Source organism: Perca fluviatilis, chromosome 4, assembly GCF_010015445.1.
Source record: "Perca fluviatilis chromosome 4, GENO_Pfluv_1.0, whole genome shotgun sequence".
Classification (NCBI taxonomy): Eukaryota; Metazoa; Chordata; class Actinopteri; order Perciformes; family Percidae; genus Perca; species Perca fluviatilis.
In genome coordinates, this window is record NC_053115.1 from 30,031,721 (window position 1) to 30,054,831 (window position 23,111).

The 23,111-nt window shown below is 41.6% G+C and overlaps 4 protein-coding genes across 7 annotated transcripts in view; all 4 read right to left on the bottom strand.

Moving 5' to 3' along the window:
- The window catches only part of pxk (PX domain containing serine/threonine kinase), a 33,993-nt gene extending 30,783 nt beyond the window's left edge, over positions 1-3,210 (bottom strand). For 2 of the 4 annotated variants that reach the window (XM_039796655.1, XM_039796654.1), the window contains exon 1: positions 2,882-3,210. In XM_039796655.1, coding sequence (XP_039652589.1) covers positions 2,882-2,983 — 102 coding nt within the window. In that variant the 5' untranslated portion in view covers positions 2,984-3,210. The remainder of the gene's footprint in view (positions 1-2,881) is intronic. The other 2 variants (XM_039796653.1, XM_039796656.1) reach the window with 1 other exon arrangement.
- A 1,884-nt stretch (positions 3,211-5,094) lies between these two features.
- Positions 5,095-5,601, bottom strand: LOC120556842 (hydroxyacyl-thioester dehydratase type 2, mitochondrial-like; the record flags this gene model as incomplete). Its single annotated transcript, XM_039796619.1, is given in 2 exon segments — positions 5,095-5,179; positions 5,181-5,601. Coding segments are annotated over 2 exon segments (498 nt in total), but the record flags the coding sequence as incomplete, so codon positions are not given.
- Positions 5,521-12,908, bottom strand: rpp14 (ribonuclease P/MRP 14 subunit). Its single transcript, XM_039798770.1, has 6 exons — positions 12,802-12,908; positions 10,801-10,946; positions 9,413-9,497; positions 8,933-9,009; positions 8,647-8,725; positions 5,521-5,656 (listed from the first exon to the last, which is right to left on the bottom strand). The coding sequence occupies exons 2-6, from the start codon at positions 10,890-10,892 to the stop codon at positions 5,600-5,602; spliced, it is 390 nt and encodes a 129-aa protein (XP_039654704.1). The 5' UTR covers positions 10,893-10,946; positions 12,802-12,908; the 3' UTR covers positions 5,521-5,599.
- Positions 12,909-13,330: 422 nt separating this feature from the next.
- LOC120557999 (monoacylglycerol lipase abhd6-A-like) overlaps positions 13,331-23,111 on the bottom strand; it is a 9,988-nt gene continuing 207 nt past the window's right edge. Inside the window, exons 2-9 of the mRNA XM_039798769.1 lie at positions 21,592-21,707; positions 17,986-18,145; positions 17,724-17,837; positions 16,685-16,817; positions 16,435-16,592; positions 16,130-16,184; positions 14,619-14,719; positions 13,331-13,937 (exon numbers count right to left, since the gene is read on the bottom strand). Coding sequence (XP_039654703.1) covers positions 13,758-13,937; positions 14,619-14,719; positions 16,130-16,184; positions 16,435-16,592; positions 16,685-16,817; positions 17,724-17,837; positions 17,986-18,145; positions 21,592-21,695 — 1,005 coding nt within the window. The 5' untranslated portion in view covers positions 21,696-21,707 and the 3' untranslated portion in view covers positions 13,331-13,757. The remainder of the gene's footprint in view (positions 13,938-14,618; positions 14,720-16,129; positions 16,185-16,434; positions 16,593-16,684; positions 16,818-17,723; positions 17,838-17,985; positions 18,146-21,591; positions 21,708-23,111) is intronic.

A 23,111-nucleotide genomic window follows, 5' to 3' on the forward strand; every position in this document is an offset into this window, starting at 1 on the left:
AAATAAAACGCTTTCATAAACCGACAAGAACGATGGACAGAATTAGGAGAACAAGAACCATTGTGTAAACATGGAATTTTCCTTGAATCTAATCCTCTCAGTCCTATTGACGTCTAATTCCTGCTGACGGACTGGCATTCATTCATGTGAGCTGAGCAGCTTCCCAAACAGCCAGGGTGTAAACAAGTCCTGACACCACTTCCTGTCAACCTGCTGTAACTCAATACAATCTCTCGTTGAGGATTTCTTTCATCAGCCTTTCTGCAAATTTCTATAACGTTTCTCCCAGTGCAGCGGTTTGTACATATTACACATCACTGTAACAACGTCACTTTTATGATATTGAAAAAGGCGCGGTACAAATAAATCTTCCTACGGTCCGTTCTCAAAGCTCTCCACTCGACCTGAGATGGTCAAGCTGGTGACCTTTGACCTAACACAGTCTTGGGCTTGTGGAAGCAGTTAAAAACAGAAATATCAAACATTAGGGATGCAGCAATACGCTGGATCGGTATCAGCATCAGTACTGACCTTATTAGGTAGATCGGGCGTTCAACATTAAAAAGCATTTTCTTAGTCAACGTCATATAATTTAGGGTTTATGCTACATTCATTCGGTCATGGCAAGCTGCAGACTCCGTTTTTAGTGTCACAGTAACCTCTGGCCTCAAGTTACTCAACATATTATACAGTAACTGATATCAATGAACTCCACATAGTGAGCTATACAGATTTAAGGCTTGGGAAATAGGAGTACTGGTATCAGCAGAATACCTTCAGTTGAACTATTGGAATCCCTATTTAAGGAACAATGAGATTAGATCTTTATTTGCCATCCATCCATCCATCCATCCATCCATCCATCCATCCATCCATCCATCCATCCATCCATCCACACACACACACACACACACACACACACACACACACACACACACACACACACACACACACACACACACACACACACACACACACACACACACACACACACACACACACACACACACACACACACACACACACACACACACACACACACACCGAAAAGGTCCTGCTCCTTTTTTCATCCTAATTTCTTTTGTTCAAACCTAAGACGTACCACTTTCTTATTTACAGTATTTATTTTCAAAAGGGAGACTTTTTACACATACTTCCATTTAAAAAACAGTTTAAAATATAAGAAAGCGTTTGTATCAATAAAAAAAAAAAAAAAAATGTGTTTTCATTCCGGCTTATTGTAATTGAATAATAATATAAATAGTAATAATAGTAATAATAATAGTGTAGTGAAGCTTAAAACAGGCGTCAACTGTGTCCTGCCCAAGCACAGTGTTGTAGTGTGTAGAATACTGTCCTCAAAGTACTGCATTCATTTTGGAGCTGCTTACATGTTGAGAAATTCGGGAAAGTGGTCTGACAGATTCAGCATCAAGGAAATCTGAAATAATGATGTTCTGAATAACAGGAAAGTTGCTTTTTCACCCCCAGAGTGGACTGAACAAAAACAATAACTCTGTACAAACACTACCAATACAGATACATGTAATGGGTTAGCATAGACTGTATATAAAGAGGTTAATATAATAGGCTACAGAGATATAATTACCCACCAGTATTAGTCTCTCCAATAAGGTTATGATGAATGGTTACAACACCAATGAACAATGGTAGGATGTCTGACATTTGCATGCTAAGCTAAATGGCTAGCTCAGCTGATCCCAGTCGGACTGTCAACAACAAACCCACCGCAGATAAGTCCATTATCGGACAAAGGACACATGTCCAGTTTTATGATACCTATACCTTGTCGCTGACAGTCACATGGTTGAAACGTAGTTGCTTACTGCAATCACGAGTTCAAAGTACACATTTCATCGCAAAGTAACGCTGAACGGCTTACCCCAACACCGTTGCGTTCTGGGAAAAGATGCCACGCCAAACTCCGTTAGAAATCCGACTGTTTACTGTTTCCGTGAATTTTAGCAGACGCGAATTATTTCTAACAAGAAATTTAAACTTATATACAAACAAAACCACTCTCTCTCTTCGATTCGGCAGAGATAACCTGCAGAAAGCAGCATTTGTTTACGTAAAATCTCAACACTTCTAACCGGCTTCATGGGCTACAATGTTAGTAGAAAGCTGTCAATGGGAACTAGTTTTTTTTTTTTCCTACAGGTATTTGGTGGAAGGGGGGTGCAAGCATCATGTTACAACAGTGTATTGAAAATTAAAAAAACATATTGTTTTAGATAGCGTATTCGTTTGTCAGGACGAATCAATACGACTTTTAAATGATATTCGCTTTAAAGTGCCATAGCCTAGCTAGATAACGACGGTTCTCGGGGTTTACAGGCATATAGTTTCGCCTCCTGGCCCTTTAGTCAGTCAGTGTCAATGCTCTATTTCAAATCCCTTTATATCAGCAGTTTGTTTTACTGGGTGTAGTAGAGCTTCCAGGAAATTGCTTAATCAGTGACAGCACTACAGAGCCAGGGTCAGCTGCCTGCCTGCCCGTCCGATATTGGAGTTACGGTGCAACTCCGATGCTTCAAATGATACTCTCAACTGACTCACGGGATATCATGATAGTAATAGGTTTACAACTATATTGACTTTAGCATTCAGATGTGATTTGTGGTTAGTATAACAATTTACAGGAAAGGAGACTAAACTAAAAGCTTCTACATCTGTGTCCGATAATGGAACTGGTGACGCAGCGATTGACTCAAACGCCCCCCTTTAAAACTTGACTATATTTGAAAACGCACCAGCTGCGAGACATGGGTCCGCCCGCAGCGAACCACATGAAAGGTTGACACCGTAAGCACGCAGATTGTTGACGGATACGAGTCGTTTATTTCCAGTAAACACTCACCGTGTGGGACTGCAGGTTCTGGCTGGCTTCGATCACCGCCGTCAGGGGCACGGTGTCATCCAGCAGCAGCCTGCCGGGGGCCGGCTTCTCCAGGAAAGACATCCCGGGAGGATCAACGGTGGAAGTCTGATGCGAGCGTCCGTCTGTCACTGGCTGAAGCCGCCGGGGAGCACACTTGGGGGGGAGCACACTTGGGCGGAGCCCCGCTGATCACAGGAGGAACACCAACAGCCCGGGAGAAGCAGACTATAGTAGCTGGTACCTTTTAGCTTTCGTAACCAGGAAGAAGCGCCGTTCCGTTCTCCGTTGATCGGACGTCAACAGGCTGCTTTGTCGTCATAATTAGAGGCTGGGAAACCACGTCACGGCGCGTCAGTGCCACCTGCTGGTCTAGAGCAGGAACCGTTCTGTCACGTCATTATTGACTCTCTCTCTCTCTCCATTATGGATTTTGGAGATTTTTGTTGTTGTTGTTGAAATAAACAATTCAAAAACAATAATTAGATTAGATGAGGAAAAAAAATTATTTCTTGTTTCTGAAGCTTTCAACTACATTCCATGGTCTTCCTCAGCAGATAGTGTTGAGCTGTGTGAACTTGACAACATCAAGTAATAATATGCTCATTGTTGTGCAGCTTTACACTCTAAATGTTGACACTTTTTCCCAGTACAGGTGATTTCAGGGCCAAACACGTGCCATCCAAATTAGTCCACATACTGACTAACAGCCCTTCAAGTAGAAGAAATAAGATGAGACAAAGTCATCAGTGAAATCACCTGTTTAGGTGATCGGTTGGACTGAAGACCAGCAGACTGTTTGCATAGGGCTGAGCGGTGTGGAAGAAAAAAGTTCTCTTAGGTCCAATTCTGTGGCTGGTTCAGATACGTTTTATTCAATGCATAGTGGAAACAGAAGTTCACAACAAGCTGTAGGATTCTCTCTCTGACCAGATGCATATATATTGACTTACAGGAAACAGGCTAAACAAAAGGTGTGGGCTGGGTTAAGTCTCTGAGAAGACACTCAACTCAAGTTGGTCTGAGTGGATTTGCATAGGCTCAATGCACTTCTGTTCCACAAAGCATCACGTGCTTTGATTTAGTTTTTTTAGATAAGGTGCGTCTTTCTCTCGGAGCCAGCCTGGGCTCTCATCACAACAAAAGGCCTCACAGATCAAAAGTAGATGCTCCCTCGCAGCAACCCTAAGCTAGAAAAGGCAGACACTTAATTAAATCAGGATACATTAAGACATTTGTTTTGATGAAAGTAAAACCGTTTCAGCACAACGAATGCCATTCAGAAAAGCAGTGAGCAGAAAAGACGATACTAGGATAAGATATAACTCTGACTATTAGTTAATACATAGGTAAATCTACTTTTTTCTATGAATAAGCTTGTTCTAGGTGCAGGTCTATTGTGTATTGCCATTTGGCTGAAGAATACGGAGACATGATTTTTGGTCCATATCGCCTAGCCCTATTTAGGCCCTGCATGGCACACGTTTGGACATCCCTGCAGACATGTGAATTTAAACAGCAGATTCAGTAAAGTCACATTCAGTCTAATACGTCCAGCAGTGTTCAATTTGCTGTCTTTTCCTCTACTTTTGTCATGTTACCCACTGCCAGCTTGCTGTGGGTAACATGACAAAAGTAGAGACAAAATGAAACACTGCTGTACTTTGACTGTGACAAGACTCTTGTCTTGTCACAGTCAAAGTACAGCAGTGTTCATTTGGATTTGATCAATTCAAAGATAAATGGTCATTAAAAAAAAAGACTTTCAAGTTTTTATTCAACAATATTCCACATTAAACAAAATACAGAGCAGATTCTGACAAATTCAAACATCTAAACAATAAATCCTCTCTGGTAGCTGCTCTGTGCCGACGCACTTCTTCTCGCCGGCCTTTAACTACGTGATCAATAAACAACAAAAATCACAGTATGAAGCCGATATGGAGCAAATTCCATCATCTAGAAAAACCGCTGCGACCAAATCATCTTGGGAGACGCCGAGCTACACATTGGTGCTGCAGCGACCATTTTTTAAATCACTAACACAACTGTCACATCAGGGGGCTGTGGCGTCTGGTCTCTGTCCTCCTCCTCCTCCTCCTCCTCCTCCTCCTCCTCCTTCTCCTCCTCCTTCTCCTCCTCCTTCTCCTCCTCCTCCTCCTCCTCCTTCTCCTCCTCCTCCTCCTCTCCTCCTCCTCCTCCTCCTCCTCCCTCCACTCCTTCTGCTGTTCCTCGGGCATCATCACCATCACCTCCCCCTCCATCACCACTTTCTTGTCCCGACGAAGCCACGGGCGGCGAAGGCAACGCCAGATCTTCTGATCTGCGGACCTCGGCTTCGGGTCACCCCTCGCCCTGCGAGGTAGGCGGGCGGCCCCGGATCTCCTGGTACAGGAAGATGCAGCCGCGGCCGGGCATCCTGGTGCCGAGCACGGCCGAGATCAGGCCGTTGATGAGGACGCCGTGGACGATGGGCGTCTCAAAGGAGGTGGTGCTGGCGTAGGCCCGGTCCAGGTGGAGGGGGTTGGTGTCGCCCGTCAGCTCGGCGAACAGCTCCACGTCGCGGGAGGAGAAGGCTTTGGTGAGGGAGGCCCGCTGGCCGACGTGGAGCAGCCGGCGGGAGGGAGGAGGCAGGCACGGCCGCCGTTGATTCAAGATGCCGCTCCACGTCAGACTCGTCCTGAAGATTCTCATCCTCCTTCAGTCCAGCTGCAGCTCTCGACTGTTTCCCGTCAGCGCGAGCAGGAACGGTGAAACCTGACGGTGACACAAGAGAAAGATTGTCTTCTTTGTCTCAAGCTTTGGCGTATACTCGCGCAAGACACCGCGGCGCGGGCCTCTGCAGGTGGCGCGAGAGCTACCAACACGCATGGAGACGTTTGAGATCAGATCAGCAGCTGATCAGGGTACTGACGAGGGCCAGGAGACATGACCACATAACTCCTGTCTTAACCTCACTCCACTGGCTACCCACACAGGCCAGAGCAGATTTTAAAATCCTCCTTTTAACCTACCAATCGCTGAATGGCCTTGCACCCTCATGCGTACCTAGCCGAACTGATTAACGCCTACACCCCCGCACGACCACTCCGCTCCCTGGGTGCCAATCTTTTAGAAATTCCTAGGGACAAACGTGCCTTTTCCTATCAAGCACCGTGCCTCTGGAATAACCTTCTGTTGTATGTCAGAGTCACCACTTTTAAATCAAGACTCAAAACATTTCTTTTTCCCCAAACATTATGGACCATCATTATGACTTCCTCTAGCTTTTGTTTTTACCCTTGTACCACTTTTTATTTCACTTTTATGTACCTATGTATCCACAATGATTTTAACGTATGTTTTTTGTATTTTTTAATCCTACCTTTGACTGAATTCCCTGTTGTACGGTGTTTTCAGACCATGTCTTATGGTGATATTGCACTTGAAATAAAATAAAATTGAATTGAGATGAAAGGCGCCAGTACCCCGGAGGTCCCGGGTTTACCTGCCAGTTAAACTCCGCTGGATGACTCGCTTCAGAAGTCTACGCGTAAGCGTAGATACGCGCCTGATCGAGCGCCTGGCCACTCGTACCAGACGCGTATTTCACCGCGCCGGTCACAAAGCGATCCTTCTCCTTTGGGCTCTCTCTCTCCGATAGGAAGAGACAGGATGAGTGGGGAAAACTGTGGTAATTGTAGCCTATATGTGGCTGTGTGTGTGTGTGTGTGTGTGTGTGTGTGTGTGTGTGTGTGTGTGTGTGTGTGTGTGTGTGTGTGTGTGTGTGTGTCACTCTCTGTCCTTCCGTCAGTCTCTCAATCAGTTTGCCCGATTGCGTGTCTCACTGTGAGAAGTCAAGACAGCCCAAAATCACCATGAACCTAGGGGTTTCATTTTGAAATGTTTTATTTGTGTGAAGTATCCAGCTGCACTGTGGTCTTCCTGTATGCGATTACCTGCCTGGCTTGACATATTAGCTCGCGTCTCATGAAAATGGCTGCGCTACACGGCTATACGCGGCGCTTACGCGCCCGGTGTGTTTTCACTTTAAGAAACAAAACAAACAATGCCTTTGCCTAGGTATGTACTGTAATACAGCTATACCAGCTGCTAAAACTAAACAACAAGAAAATGATCGGCATCTATCGGTAGCTATTTATCGGCTGATATGGCTCATCAACAATCGGCATTGGTATCGGCAGCAAAAACGACGTGATGGGGTGGCCGGGTTGGGTCAGTGGTTAGAGCAGGCGCACATATACTTCGGTCCAGGGTTCGAGTCCGACCTGTGACGATTTCCTGCATGTCTTCCCCCTTTCTCACCTAGCTGTCCTGTCAATTAAAAGGCGGAAAAGCCAAAAAATTTATTAAATAAAAAAAACATGATGGGGGCATTTCTAAGCAAAAGCCATACATCTAGAGGAGAATCCTAGGCTGTGTACTTCAAAGGCAGAAGCCTCTGAACTGAGACACCGATGTCCCTCAGCGGCTGTAACGGAACATAAAAAGATCTAGGGCTGACACGATTCCTCCAGTAACTTGACTAATTGGATTACTTAAAATCACCGCCAAGCTTTGTTTAATCAATGTAACTAACGGTGTACCGGATTATTACTGTCGCACAACGGGCTGACGCTGCAAAGGACACGTGCCGCGAAGACTGACGGCACAGATTGCAAATCGGACGAAGAGAGCGCAATTAGTTCGGGGCTAGGAGAAGAGACAGACGGGGGAAAACGACAGAAAGTGTGAAAAGTTTGGGATCATTTCAAGCTGCAAAAAAAAAACAACAACTCTGTATTAGCTTAACACAATAGCACACTGTCGATGCTACAGCACCTCAGCAGAAAAAAACCATCCAGTCTACTCATCCGTTCGCACGAAGCGCTCCTGACACGATGTAACATTAACGCTAGCATTTACAGGGACGCTTCGCCGACTTTCAACTGGTTGTGTCTGCCTGGTAATACATACCTATAATTATTACCATTTCCCCTCTGTTTCAGTAAATAACAGAGTCGGAGTGATGGCAGCTGCATTGATCATGTTCAGATGAGCAGCTGAGGTCACCTGTTTTGCCTCCTACAAAAGCCTTTCAAGAAGAGAGTAAAGGCTTACTAAGGTTATGGCTGAGCTGGAGCTTGGTTGAAACTTGTAGTTCTGAAAGTTAAGTCACTTAAAAGGAAATGTTTATGTATTAGTACTTAAATGTATGCCTGTGTTTGAGGTTGATTTAGCATTTCAGATTTTATTTTTATTTTTTTAATTAAAGAATGTAAAATGGCACTTAATTGAACTAAGTAGGTTTAGTTTTTCAACAGATAATATTATGGTATGTAAAAAGGTAGCTTTTAAAAAAAAAAAATATATATATATAGTATATTTACTATAACTCTTTAATAAAGCAAAAGTATTTCTTATCTGCTTACTCGATTAATCGATGGAATAATCAGTAGAATGCTAAAATAATCTATAGCTGCAGCCCTATGGACCTTATTTCACAGCAGACATTTTGACTTGTCATAGTAGGAAAAGCACATCTGAAATTAATAACCTTAACGATGGCTCAATTCCATCAAGTGTCCCAGTGAGCTATTTCAGTGAGTCAGCATGAACAATACCAGGGTCTCTCCTAAGTGGAATGCAGCCATCATTGATGGTTTTGAATACGCCTGTGCTTTTCCTACTATGACATGTCAACATGTCTGCCGTGAAAAAAGGTCTATAAAAGATCATTTTTGGACACTGAAGTGAAGTCTGCTGACCTGTAGCACTCTGAAGGCACAGGCCTGGTTCTGGTAGGAGCCCAGCAGAGTCAGGGAGCTCCACAGCTTCACCAAACCCCTGAAAACAAACAAACAAACAACACACACACACACACACACACACACACACACACACACACACACACACACACACACACACACACACACACACACACACACACACACACACACACACACACACACACACACACACACAATTAATTAAAAACCCCTCTAGTGTACGAGGAGTGAAAATGTCTTCCCATCGTGCTGCTGCTGAACTCACCTGCTGTAAACACGCAGAAGAGCAGTGAGGGTGTCTTCGTCGTACTTCAACAGGTCAAAGGTCAACGCTGCACCCACCTGAAGCACATTCAAATGAATAAATGGAGAGAAAAACTTCCCGTATTCTGTATTACCATTAAAAACGGCTGCAAAGTTGATTATTCCCACCACTGAGTAATCTGCGGATACATTTTTTTTTTTATAAAGCAGAATTTCCTTTAAAATGTAAGGAAATAGTGAAAAGTCAGATTGCAATCACGAGATGAAGAAAATCTGGAACAAAGGAATTTCTGGTGTTTTCAACTTGGAAGAACTACTTCACCAAATCGAGCGATTATCAAAATAGTTGATTGAATAGATGATCATTTCAGAATCGGCTTGACGTTTTCTGGAGCCTTCCATTCACGGGTCCCCACGGCGTCAGAGCAGATCCCACCTTGGGAATCGTACGGTCGACACCCAGCCGTGTTGATGACCTCACCTCTCCGTACAGGCTGTTCAGGCCTGTGACGATGAACTGCTTCAGTTCAACTGCACTCAGTCTGGTAGAGTCATCCTCCAGGACACTGAACACACACAGAAATATAATGTGGGATCAATGGACAGGTATTGATTGACAGATTTGTATAAACTAGGGATGCCCCTATTGATTGGTATGAACTAGGTAAAAATGTTATGGATAAATATACTGTACGTTTATATAGATATATAAAAACATAAGATAAGAATCACGATATCAATATGGAAACATGTTATAAGAATTTATGAAGACAATTAAAAAGAAAAGAAAAAATGATATACTATGAAGTAACGATGCATCGTGAATCTGTTAAAAATCGATATAAAAGTGTAAAGATTACAACCGGCTGAGATAAACAATGAATCGTGATGCAATGTTTAAACATTCTAGGGCGTAATCTACTTTTGATTTCACTTCAGACGTCACTACGTGTTCTTAGTTCATTTATTTGAAGTGATTTATTTCTAATTTATTTAGTTTTTTTGATGTGGAATAAAAAAAAAAAAAAGCTTAATTGTATGATTTAACTTTTGTTTTTAAGCAACATGGCATCATGACTTTGCGTAAACATACACGCCACTTTCCTAAAGCCAAATGGCGCGTGTTATCTGTACGCATTTTGAGCTCTCCACGTGTAGGTCTACGCTGTATACAGCGGATGTAAACATATCGCGATACTGCGAGAAAAGGTTGGGTTTAGGAAAATAACATTGGGAAAGGCTTTAGTAACACAAAAAAACGACAAAAACATGACCGTGACCAACGTCACACGCTTAGGAAAACTAAACTGTTGGGTTTAGGAAAGAAACATTGGGGAAGGCTTAAAAAAAATAAAACGGTTGATAAACGCCACACGCAGGACGCGATCCCAGCTCTCCTGGGTGAAAGTCCTGTGTTTCACCCATCCGCCCCAACCACCCTCCTTTCATACTACTCACTACAGCGATAATTCACACATAATGTAGGTCAATGGAGGCCAAACGGCGTTGATAAACACACTAAAAAGCGATTATGCGTCTTGATAACACGCCAAAATGGCATACAAATTGGCGTGTCATACATACGCCACTTTATGAGATCTGTCTGTTTTTAAGATAAAATAAAATTTCAGTTTCACTTTTGATAAGAGGACACGTCGGGTTCTTTGGCTCAGTTTATATAAGTAAAGGAATATTTTTCACTCATTTATTTGCAGCTCATTCTGTTAAAAGAAATCGTGAGAAAATTGTATCGTGAACTTAAAAGCGTGTATCTTATCGAATCGTGAGTTGTGTGTGTGTGTATCGTTACATCCCTAATAAACACAGTATTTAAAAAATAAAAAATAAAAACCCGGCACAGTGACTTACAGGCAGACCTTCAAGTAGTGGTACGGCGAGGCGTTCTTCAACACCACCCGTTGGTAAACTGCAGGTTCGTCCTTCTTGTCGGCGCGTCTCATTCTATTAAAACTCAGTGACTCAGACTCCCAACAGGCCCATTAGCTGACTTCAGACTGAAAAAAACAACCCCGCTGAAGGTTAAACAGACATCAACAAAAAAATTAATTCAATGTTTTTGAACCTTTTTTTGACTGTTGACGCTTTTGTCCACTACCACCAGTCCTGTATACACGGCATTTACACCAACTTATTACCACTAGTGTTATACTTATTTTTGGAATTCACCGTTGAAAAACCTTGTTTATAGGAAATTCTACCTACGTTTTGAGTCAAGAGCAGAAATTATGAATTATTTCGACCAAAAACAGACTGGTGTATGTCAAAGTTAAGTTAGGTTAGTTAAGTCAGAACAGCGTTTACATTTTTTTTCAAATGCTATAAAGTAAAAAAAAAAAAACACTACACAAAAGTATAGTGATCATTAACTGTACTTGCGAAGAGCGTTGTAGGGAACCATCCATGTTACTTTTGGGTAATTTGGTTAAAAAGAAATCAATCAAATTTGTTGGCAATACGAAAAATATAGAATAACACCAGACTTTGAATGTCACTGCCTGGTATAGGACCAATACTCGGTATCGGCCGGTACCCTGAGTTTGGGTATCTGTATCAATGTGAAAAGTCAAATCCGTGCATTGCCTATACTAAACTCAGGAGTAATGTTCTGTGCCGAAACAATTAATCAGTAAGTTGATTATTAGAAATGATTCAACATTCCTGATAATTGATATTTTAAGCCATATATATGTCAAACATTCTGTGGTTCCAGCTGAGGATGTGTTGCCTTTCCCTGTTTAATATAACTGTAAACTGAATGTATTTGTGTTTGGGACTGTTGCTTGTAAGGATGACCTGATCCAATTATGCTGTCGTCACTGATGCTCAATACTGACCTTATTAAACGGACTGGGTGTCGCTATGATCGTAAGCGAGCCACATCAAATACAGTTTTTTTTATCAATGCCACAAGATCCAGTGTTTCTACAATCAGTTACATTTAAGTAACACATCCCACTTTGAACTATGGGAAATTGTGCTGGACCATTTTTAATGTAATCTTTCATTATTCAAATAATTAAAAAAAAGTATTCTCTTCTTTTATATTATGGCTTTTTCTTAACCGATGGTATTTATTGTAACTATGTATATTATTGGATATAGTTATATCTTAAGTTCTGGAATGCATTTAACTTACCTATATATATATATATATATATATATATATATATATATATATATATATATATATATAAAAATATATATATATATATATATATATATATATATATATATTTTTTTTTTTTACTGCAAATCACTGTGACTTTGTTTGTAAAAGGTGTTATGTAAATAAAGCTATTACAGTATTTTTGGATATGAAGGTCACATGACCAAAACAGATGAATAAAAGCACCTTTGGTCTGAATTACATTTAAAACAAAAGGGTGAAATATATTCTTTGAAAAACATTAATATTTGGTTCGTGCACACATGATAGCCGAACATTGTTTAGATCTCTCTAAATGCAGTCTGGTTTAGACACTCAAAAATAATAAACTTAGCTAGAGATACCTAGCTAGCTAGCTAACCATAAGGCTAAATCTGATAACTTGCTGTTACAGTCAGCGGTTGAACAGCTACAATATTACGCATTTAATTTACAGGCTGGCCACGTCTGACCGACTAACCTTTCCTCGTGGAAATGTCAAATACATGGCTGCACAACCTGCGACTAGCTAACAGGTCAAACAGTAGCAAAATTAAGCTAGCGTTACGCTAAGTTAGCTCGTAACTGCTAGCTACATTGAAGCTAAAACAGCTAACAGTAAATGCACTTCCGTTTGTAATTAATAAAGATAATATATATATATATATATTCCAAAAAATAGAGCTTTCCAGCATTTAACTCACCAACTACATCAAAGCATAACGGCGTGTTGTAAACAGGCGTCATGTGGGATGCCTGTAGAACAACGCATGCGCAGTCATCGCTGCCAGATATGTCAAAGAGGTGCAAAATAGTAAGATGGCTCACTCTGTCACAATATCCAACATACAGGAATGACAAACGGAGTTAAGATAAAATAAAGGGACATCCATGTATACAAGGACAGTAATTAGTACAAATAGATTGAGAAAAGTATAACAAAAAATAAAAATAGAAATAAAAACTGAAACTATACAAGAGAAAGTAAACAAAACATTGAACTACCGGGTAGATCCAGTTTGTTTCTGTCATGTAACATTTGTATTGATGACATCAACATTCGAGTCACACAAATAATCTGTTTTCCTAAATCATTTTCCTAAAGACAACAGATGTGTCCCCACCCAGCAGTTGGTGTATTACTAAAAACAAAACCAAAACAAAGTTGGTGTATTACTCCATTAAAAACGGAGCAAAAACAGAGCAGAGAAGATCCCAATCAATCAATACAACTATTTTTTATCTTCAGATTTATTTCTGTAGTCCTGAGATACTCTTTGTACATGCGCTCACCTCATTTATCAAACTTTATTCACCTACAGTACATTTTCTATTGTGACTGTGCTTTTGTGAGGGTAGATATGCAGTCAGTTCACAGCAGGAGACTTCACACAAAATCAAACACCTGTCATTCACATGAAACAAGAGACTAAAATACAGTTTTTCTCAAAGAGAAACTGTCCCCAACGTGGAATGTTGTCATTCAACATTAACATCCAAAACAAAGACTTCAGGAATATTTGACTGTGCCACTTTTTGTTTTGTTATTGAATTTTCACGGACGTAACCGCTGTCATAGAAAAACTCTTCAATCATCCCCATAATCAACTTCGGTTCCCTCGTCGTTTACAAACGAGGTCATACGCTTCAAAACGTTTATTCAGGAGAGTTTCTTAGCGCTCTCGTCACTGACTTCCTGCGCAGACAGGAAGTCAACGATGAGCTTGGCGGCTTTCCTGGGCCTCTCCAAAGCCACAGAGTGACCACAGTTGTCCAACAGCGCCACCTGGCAGTTTGGCAGCGCCGCCTGCAGCACTGCCGCGCCCGACACGTCCACCACCTGAGAGAGGAGACAGCTTTATTAGCAGCTTGGCATGTTTGTGGATTTTTTGGCAACACCTTTGGTTCTAGGCAGACATGGCTGTGTGGATTAGTTAGACACATTTTTTTTATAAGCTACGCTAGCAGGACGGCTGCATAGATATAAATGTATGTAAATATGTTGGTCGGTTGGTTGGTCCACCACGTAGGTCCAGACTGAAAGTTTTCAACAAATAAATGTTGCACAGAGATGTGTGTTCCCTCAGTGTATAAATCCTGATGACTGATCTCCTGACTTTTCATTTAGCGCCACCAGCTGATTCACATCTATGGTTTTCAGTGAAATATCTCAACAGCTATCGGATGGATTACCATGAAATTTGGTTCAGACATTTATGCCCCCCCAGGATGAACTGCAATAACCTCCTTATTATCCATTTAGAGCCATAATCAGGTAAAGAAAAAGAAAAGTCAAATACTTTGATTTATGACCAAATAACCTGCCTCAGCTGTACCAAGTGTTTGAAGTGTTAGGATGCTAACACGCTAAACTAAGATGCTGAACACGGTAAACATTATACCTGCTAAACATCAGCATGGTAATACATACTCAATAGATCTCATTTTAGGAACATTTATTTTGACCTTTTCCTTGAAAACATATTAAAATTTTTTTTAATTAACTGGGATTAATGTATACCTGGTCCTCCGTCCCCCAGATGACCTGCACTGGTGAGGTTATCAGATGCAAGTTTTCCTGCAGCGAGTGGCGAGACTTCTCCCCGACAATCTCCATGAACACTGAACACACACACACACACACACACACACACACACACACACACACACACACACACACACACACACACACACACACACACACACACGTCAATGGGTATTCTCTACATACAGCGGCAGCAGAAATAGCAGCAACAAAACTAGTGTGCATCCTAACAGTGGCTGCACCGATATATTTATACTGTTGTTGTGTGAAGCCTTAAAAGTGTCCGATTTCACAGGAAGAACGGCAAAAAAAGATCTCTTGAATAAAAACAGGTGGAATTATCTGTACTGTTGCAGACTATAAGCGCTATATTAGTGCTGTGGGAAATGTACACTTTACTGAGTTAATCAAGACCACAGGTAAACATGGAGAAAATGAGTTTATATCAATGTAGCCTAAATAACCTGATGACTTTGAGTGAATTCCTGAACTCATCCAGAACCGGACCCTGTCTGTTAGAGACTTCAAGATTTTTTTATTTTTATTTAACCTTTATTTATTCAGGGAAGGTTCACTCTCTTTTGCAGGAACGCCCTGATCACATTCACACAGTTGCACACATTCATACCTGGAAGCTTCCCAGCACAACCACAGTCTGGTTTTTTAACATTAATATGAGTTCCCCCAGCCTGCCTATGGTCCCCCAGTGGCTAGAAATGGCGATAGGTGTAAACCGAGCCCTGGGTATCCTGCTCTGCCTTTGAGAAAATGAAAGCTCAGATGGGCTGATCTGGAATCTTGCTCCTTATGAGGTCATAAGGGGAAAGGTTACCTCCCCTTTCTCTGCTTTGCGCTGCCCTGCGCCTCTTTGCTCTGCGCCCTACCTCGCGGTTTTGACTGCGGATCACTTGTAGGCGGCTTTAAGCCCAGTTCGGACCCAAGATTTGCGACGAGACAAAAAGCGTTTTAGAATGTTGCAGAGCGGCGCGTTGCAAGTTTCAACTAGTCCCGTCGTGAATCTTTGTTCTGAACTGGGCTTTATGCCTGATCGGAGGATACTGAAACAACAGGAAAGGTACAGTATGTCTGACAATGTCCTGCTGCTCCAACACATGTTGTCTCAGCAGGAACGGAGGGGTTGTAGCTCAAGATGCAGAGCGGTCAAATCGCTCCCGATGCTGCACCATCGGTGTGTGAATGTACGTGAATGTTAATCTGTATGGCAGCCTTGGACACGAGTGTATGAATGTGTGTGTTGATGGTACCTGTGTAAAGCGCTTTCAGTGGTCGTTAAGACTGGAAAAGTGTAAAAAATGCATAAGAAAACAGGGAGGCTTCAAGGAGCTAAACAAAGTGCCCACCTACTATCTGATAACGTATGAATTATTAACCGTAAGAGTTTAGCACACCTCAAGATGGTGGCTCTATAATGTGGGAGGGGCAGTGGAGGGAGAAAAACTATTCGTGATGTATATGAGCAGACTGACCTTCTTTGTAGAAACCATTGTTGGGGGTCCTGTTGTCAAGGAGACCCCGCAGGGCCTGGCAACACACACACACACACACACACACACACACACACACACACACACACACACACACACACACACACACACACACACACACACACACACACACACACACACACGTGTCAATGGGTATTCCCTACATACTATACAGCGGCAGCAGAAATAGCAGCAACAAAACTAGTGTGCATACTAACAGTGGTTGCACTGATATATTTATACTGCTGTTGTGTGAAGATTTCACAGCAGGTAGCACAGCTGTGTACCTGTCGGGGGAGGTTGGGGGGGGTGTAGCAGCAGAGTTTCAACATGTCCTCCAGCTCCTGGATAGTGGAGGGGATCAGAGGGATCGCCTCCTCCTGCTCAGATTCCTCCATCTTCCTCAGACGAGTGATGAACTCCGATTCTGTGGGATAAACCAGACCTGGAGGACAGAGAGGAGGAGAGCAGCTGTCATGCTGCTTCGTCAAACAGTCTTGAGGTTTGAACACCGGTTCAGAGGTCCGCCGAGCTTACCTGCCGGACACACCAAGGTGACACTGGACAGGCAAGCAGGGTAATGGGCAGCGTACACTCCAGCCACGTTCCCACCCATCGATGTCCCAACCAGGTGGAAGGGTCTTTTGTCTAGACCGATACTCTGCACAAACTGCACACAGAGAGACAAAGAGAGAGAGAGAGACGTGTTACCTATCCGCTCAGTGCTTCTGTGCAGGAGCGTGTCTATAGGGGGTTGTAAGTGGCAGTAGGGGTGGACCCCACCCTACGATATTATCACGGTACTAGAAAAGTTTGTTTATGAACTTCTTCCTACTCCTTTTTGAACATGGGAATTTCTTATTTGATTACTTATAATAATTATGGTAGATTGTGCTGAGAAGTACATGTCATTTACATTTTATATATGTATGAATGCGTATATATATATATATATATATATATATATATATATATATATATATATATATATTTATTTTATTTATTTATTATTTATGTTCAAATAAACTACTACCTTTGTCACAATGCGATATTATCACCATACTTATGTCACGATATTATTGTGAATTTCAACATATTACGATATTCTGCAATATACAGCAATTTGTGATCTTGTTTCCAACTTCATATTATGTCCCCAAAAGGAAAACGTTTTTATTTATTTTTTTATCTAAAAAGATACATTTCTCTGTTTTTTCATCTCACTTCAACTGCACCCTCTAGTGGACTGAAAAAGCATTCGATTTTATTAATCGAATAACAAAACGATACATTTTCATGTGCAATTGATAAAATAAAAGATTGATACTTGGTGTCCGTGTATCGATACAGTATTGCTATGGAAAATATCACAATACTACGTTGCGATTTCCTCCCCCTCCCCCACCCCCTACCCCTAGGTGGCATCCCCAGAAATATGATCGCATGCCCCTGCCATTGGACTAGAGTGCTGTCATTCTGACAATGCCCTATGATCCAATGAGGCACACACGCACGCGCACGCACACACACACACATACACACATACACACACACACACACACACACATATACAGACCTGGTGGATTCGGCGGACCTGGCCCTGAATGCTGTAGTCCTCGGCACCGGTGCGACTCGTCCCCTCGTGTCCCGGCATGTCCACACACACTACATGCTGGTCTCTGGGGAGATGCTGGAGCAGAAAACAAACACACCCAGGACTCCCTGAAATCCAAATGTGCTCCATACTACTTCTTACAGTAAGAAGTGTCTTTGAGGAAGATACTCAGTGCACACTCGCTCACATTTCTAAGTGTGTGTGTGTGTGTTGTGTGTGTTACCTTGACGACGGGCAGCCACATGTCCTTGGTGGCGGAGAAGCCGTGCAGCAGCAGCAGTGATGGCATGGCGCCCCCTGGTGTCCCTCTGCTGGAATAACAGAAGCGGTAGCTTGCAGTGTGAGCATAGCGGACCACCAGCCCCAGCCTGCAGCGCCAGTACCTGAGCAGGATTACAGCAGGATCACTTTATACTTCCTGTATATTTTTTGTCCTATGTGTATTTAATGTGTATTTGTGTTTTCTTTTGAGCTACTGTAGCACAGGAATTTCCCCAGTGTGGAATTAATAAAGTCTATCTTATCTTATCTTAATTCTAAAATTACAAATGTAATTGATGCCATTGCTCCTACTAAGGTGAAAGCTGTCTCTGGTAAGTCCACTATGACATCTATAAAGAGAGACTTTGCATTTATAATTTGGAGCTGAGAAATGCAAGGCGATCCTTCTTCTCTGACATTATCGCCACAAACAATAATAATGCACGTGCCTTGTATCATCGGAACTTTTATCCACCAAGGTCTGCAATCAATTTGCATCCTTCTTCACTGATAAAATTCAGAAAACTAGCAGTCAGTGCCTCTATGTTAAGGACAGGATATGTGTTGTCACAACGTCCACGCAAAACCAAATATTTGCTTAACAAGACAACGGCCATACTTGCAGCTCTGTGTGGCTGTACATAGGCACAGTGATGCTTGGAGCTTAACGCTAACATCAGTATGCTAACATGCTCACAATGATACGGTATCAGAAATGTACAAAAAGCCGTCTATCAGCAGTGATTGTTAGAGAGCACGTTGGAGAATAGCGCGCACACGCGCTTCACAACGCGAGTGGGCACGCATGCCACTCGGAGAAAAGGGAGAAAGAAAAAAGAGACAGGCTGTCCGGAGGACCCGGTTGAGATGGCATGTGTGCATCCTTGAGAACTGTAAGTCGTATAACTTGTTGTCGGTTCATTTAAGCCTGTATAAGTCTATAGTTCTTGCACAATTTTAGTTTCACCTTCACCTGCTAGCTAAATTGCACGTTGGCTGTTGATTCAATACAACGCCCTTGATATCATATCATGGCATAGTAGACTAAACTGTGATTTCATACATTCATGTCCCGAAACATATTGGGGGAAATTCATTCAACATAATTCACAGCCAAATAACAATTAAAAGTATGTTATTTGAACATTTATAACCCATACCTGCCAACATTTGGTTTTCAAAATACGGGAGATTTGTTATGTTGAATAAAGTGATAAAAAGATCCTGATATAGTATGTCGGAAAAGTCATAGTATAGTATGTCGAAAAAAGTGTAAAGAAGCAATAATATAGTATATAAAAAAAGTCATAAAAAAGTCATAATATAAAATATCGAAAAAAGTGATAAAAAGTCACATTATAGTACGTCAATATAGTCACAGTATATTTCGAAAATAGTCATAGTTTAGTATGTCTCAAATGTCATAGTATAGCCTACTATGTCGAAAAAAGTGATAAAAACGCTATAATATAGTATGTCAAAAAAGTGATAAAAATGTTGTTATATGTCGAAAAGAGTCATAGTATAGCATGTCACAAAAGTCATAGTATACTATGATGAAAAAAAGTATTAAAAAATCAATAATATTGTATGTCATAAAAGTGATAAAAAAAAAAGTCATGGTATGTAATAAAAAGTCAGACGAGGTGATGGACTGCTAATCCATTGTGGGGTTAGTGATAAGTGTACTGTAAGTCTGTGCTACCAACATTGCCATCTTGAGTTCAGCTTGCTTCACGTTTTCTGCTTCTGTATCGCCCGTGTGCCCTTATGTGCTTCTTCTGCGCGACGGTGCCGCTGTGTTTTAATATCCTGGGTAATGTCATTTTCTCCGCTGTACGCCGCATTAAAATCAATGCGACACACCTTACAAAAAGCATGGAGGTTGTCGATATGACTAGGTAAGATTCATGTAAATTAAACTTTCCGCGAAGCTTGCTCAGAGATCAACTGCGCAACTGGGTTATAGGTTGCCAGGTTGAGGTGACAAACGGGTTGAAAAATTGTTTATGGTGTGTGGATTGTGTGAATAGGATGCATTTCATACAAGATCTGGCAACTGGTCAACATTAAACAAACATATTGGTCTGATAATTTATAAAAGGAGTTTGGGCCATGCTGCAAATTACGGGAGTTTCCCGGGAGAAATAACAAACTGGGAGGGGTCCGGGAGACAGGGCTAAAAAACGGTTGTTGTGTTGGCAGCTATGTTATAACCTAACCTAACCTGGCACTGCCTCCGATTTGGTGTCTGCTGTGGTGTGCAGTGCTGCTCGGACCGTGCGCCGCTTCCCTTTTTTTCCTCCATAAACTCCGCTCTCAGCTACTTTGCCAGTTGCTGCATGAACTTCCTCCGGGACATTTTACAGCTGGTGCACTGCTTGGAGAGGATGTGTGTAATGATTCCAGCCAGTTGTAGCATGTATAAAGTTATATGAACACGTAGACAGCTACCGGCCATCTAGAGTGAGCGCCCGGTGTTTTTCTTCTGATTCAGAACAGAGTCCATCCACGCCGTAGCCTACGTTACCGACTCTGGCTTTGCCTTCGGCCCATCGGTGATGCCCACACTTGTTACTCGAGACCGCTAGTTACGTTTCTCTGACAGAGACTATGATTATTACTAAGAAACCAAGATGCATCTTGAACCACGCAAAAGATTAAAAACAAAACCGCGAAAATCCGGGCGGTCAATACCGTGTATGGCCAAAATAAGTAAAAGTGATCGTATTTTCTTTGCCTTTTGTGTAATGTATATAAAAACAATTTGAAATGAGAATACAGACTCTTTTAGGAAAAGTCAGGTACCAGCAGGATTGTATTTTTTTATTTAGCAAAGTTATTACACATATAAATTTCAAAAACGGTCAAAATGACCGTCCTGGCCGTTCTAGTGTTAAGGAACAGGCCACAGGGGGACCATCTAGCAGCATGTATGCTACTCAGCATTAAAGGGCCACCTCCTTCTGAATTCCCCTATAACCGAGCCTTGGAGTTATTTTTGGAGTGCATTTGATAGAAAAATCAAATGCACACAGCAAGGCTGCCAACTTGATCTGTCGGTGTTCCGACAGATCTGCCCCCACTGCCAACAAAAATCCTCAAGGAAACACTGTGTTAACATGCTGATATTTGAAGTAAGTTAAGAAAGTTATATATAAGTTATAGGCCTAAGTTTGAAGTGATGATGACGCTGCATATAGCAGTCTGTCCATGGAGTGTGATGTGTCTCTTTTATAGTGTTCACATAGCAAGTCATGTTTCAGTGTTTCCTAACAACATTTTATTCACGTCACAAAGCTGCTGATAAAACCACTATTACATCACTGTGACTCAGCACTGTGTGTGTGTGTGTGTGTGTCTGTGTTTTGTAAGTTAATGAAATATAAAATGGGGAAATTATTAGTAAACTTAAAAATATATATTTTTTTAAAACAAAGCATCAGCTATTGTGTAGTCTGACTCAATGGATGTAGTGAGATAAAGTCTCTCATTTAATTTGTCTTTAATACCAGTAAACACTAACAAATTAGCAGTCTAACGGGTCTGTATGAGTGTGTTTGTGTACCAGTTGTAGGCCTTAAGGAGGACTCCAGGCCAGAAGAGGAAGGAGGTGATGAAGGCGAGGACAGGGAGAGCCAGAATACCTCCTGATAGCATTATCAGCTCCATCGCTGCACACGCCTTTCAAAGTAAAACACACAAGCAGACGTTATCATTTGCTGTCAGATTAGTTTCTGAATTGTGGATGCTTGACCAGTGTTTGTCAGGTTGAATCTTCATCATTTTTTTTAGAGCAAACGGCACTGTTTCTTGCCGATTGCGGTAATATTGTTGAAAGCCTACATCGACAACGTTTCATTTAAAGTGCTCGTATTATGCTCATTTTCAGGTTCATAATTGTATTTAGAGGTTATATCAGAATAGGTTTTACATGGTTTAATTTCCAAAAAACACCATATTTTTGTTGTACTGCACATTGCTGCAGCTCCTCTTTTCACCCTGTGTGTTGAGCTCTCCATTTTATCGCAATATGATTTCCATACCAAGCTCACTGGCTTCCTCTGTAATATTTGCCATGCACCCCCACTGGTTGTAGACCTACAATATATTTCTTAACTGCTAGGTGTGGAGCGTTTACCAGGCAGGGAGGGTGTCATGCAAAGCTGCTTTGAAGCTGCATTATGGGGAAAAGTAGGATCCAGTTTTGGAGTTTGACCGATATTAGTTATCTCACCTGTTGCTGATTTATGTCTTTCCCAGTGCAATAGCCTACTAAATTACTGGACTACCCCTTTAAGTAGGCTAACCTTAAGCTACAATCCACATGATTTGCAGTTTTTCACAAAAACAAAAATAGAACTCTGCTTTACACAGTAGGCGTGTGTAGTTTGTTTTCAGAAATATTGCAGGTATGAATTGATAAAATGAAGTTTTGGTAAAACAATGTAATAAACATGTAATATGACTATCTTCATGATTTGTTTTTTTCATTTTTGGTATTATATATTACTTTGAAGTTATTTGTTTTCTGTAAATGAATGTTGTGATGGTCAGTTTGTCAAAGTGTACATTTGCTGCACAAATCAATAATGTGATAATAATGTAAATATGTGGACATGTACACTATAAGGTGAGAATGTTTTTGCCAAATTGTTAAAGCTGACCTTTGATCCTTTAATGTAAACTAACCCAGGCACAGGTGTCTGACAACGGTGACACACGGTTGAAAGCTCCAGAAAGTAAGTGGACATTGAGTTACTACTGTTTAGCAAAAGAAGAAAGAAGTAGAAGAAAAGGTAAAGCCCCATAACACAAAGTGAGTCGTCGACGTTGTGTAAAAGAGGAGTAAAGTAGTGGAAAACGGTAGTTCCTTTTAACCAGATCACTGCTGCGGTTCCCTGTTAGTTTTATCAGACGTTTGACATGTTATAGCCTACTGAAAGTTCAACGGTAGAGAGAAGGCTTTGAGAACCAGCAGATAACAATATTACATTTCAGAAATACATGTTGGCTAGCTAACGTTACCCCATAGTTATGACTTTCTACGTGCCCTTTTGAAGACATCACATCTCAAACATGATCACA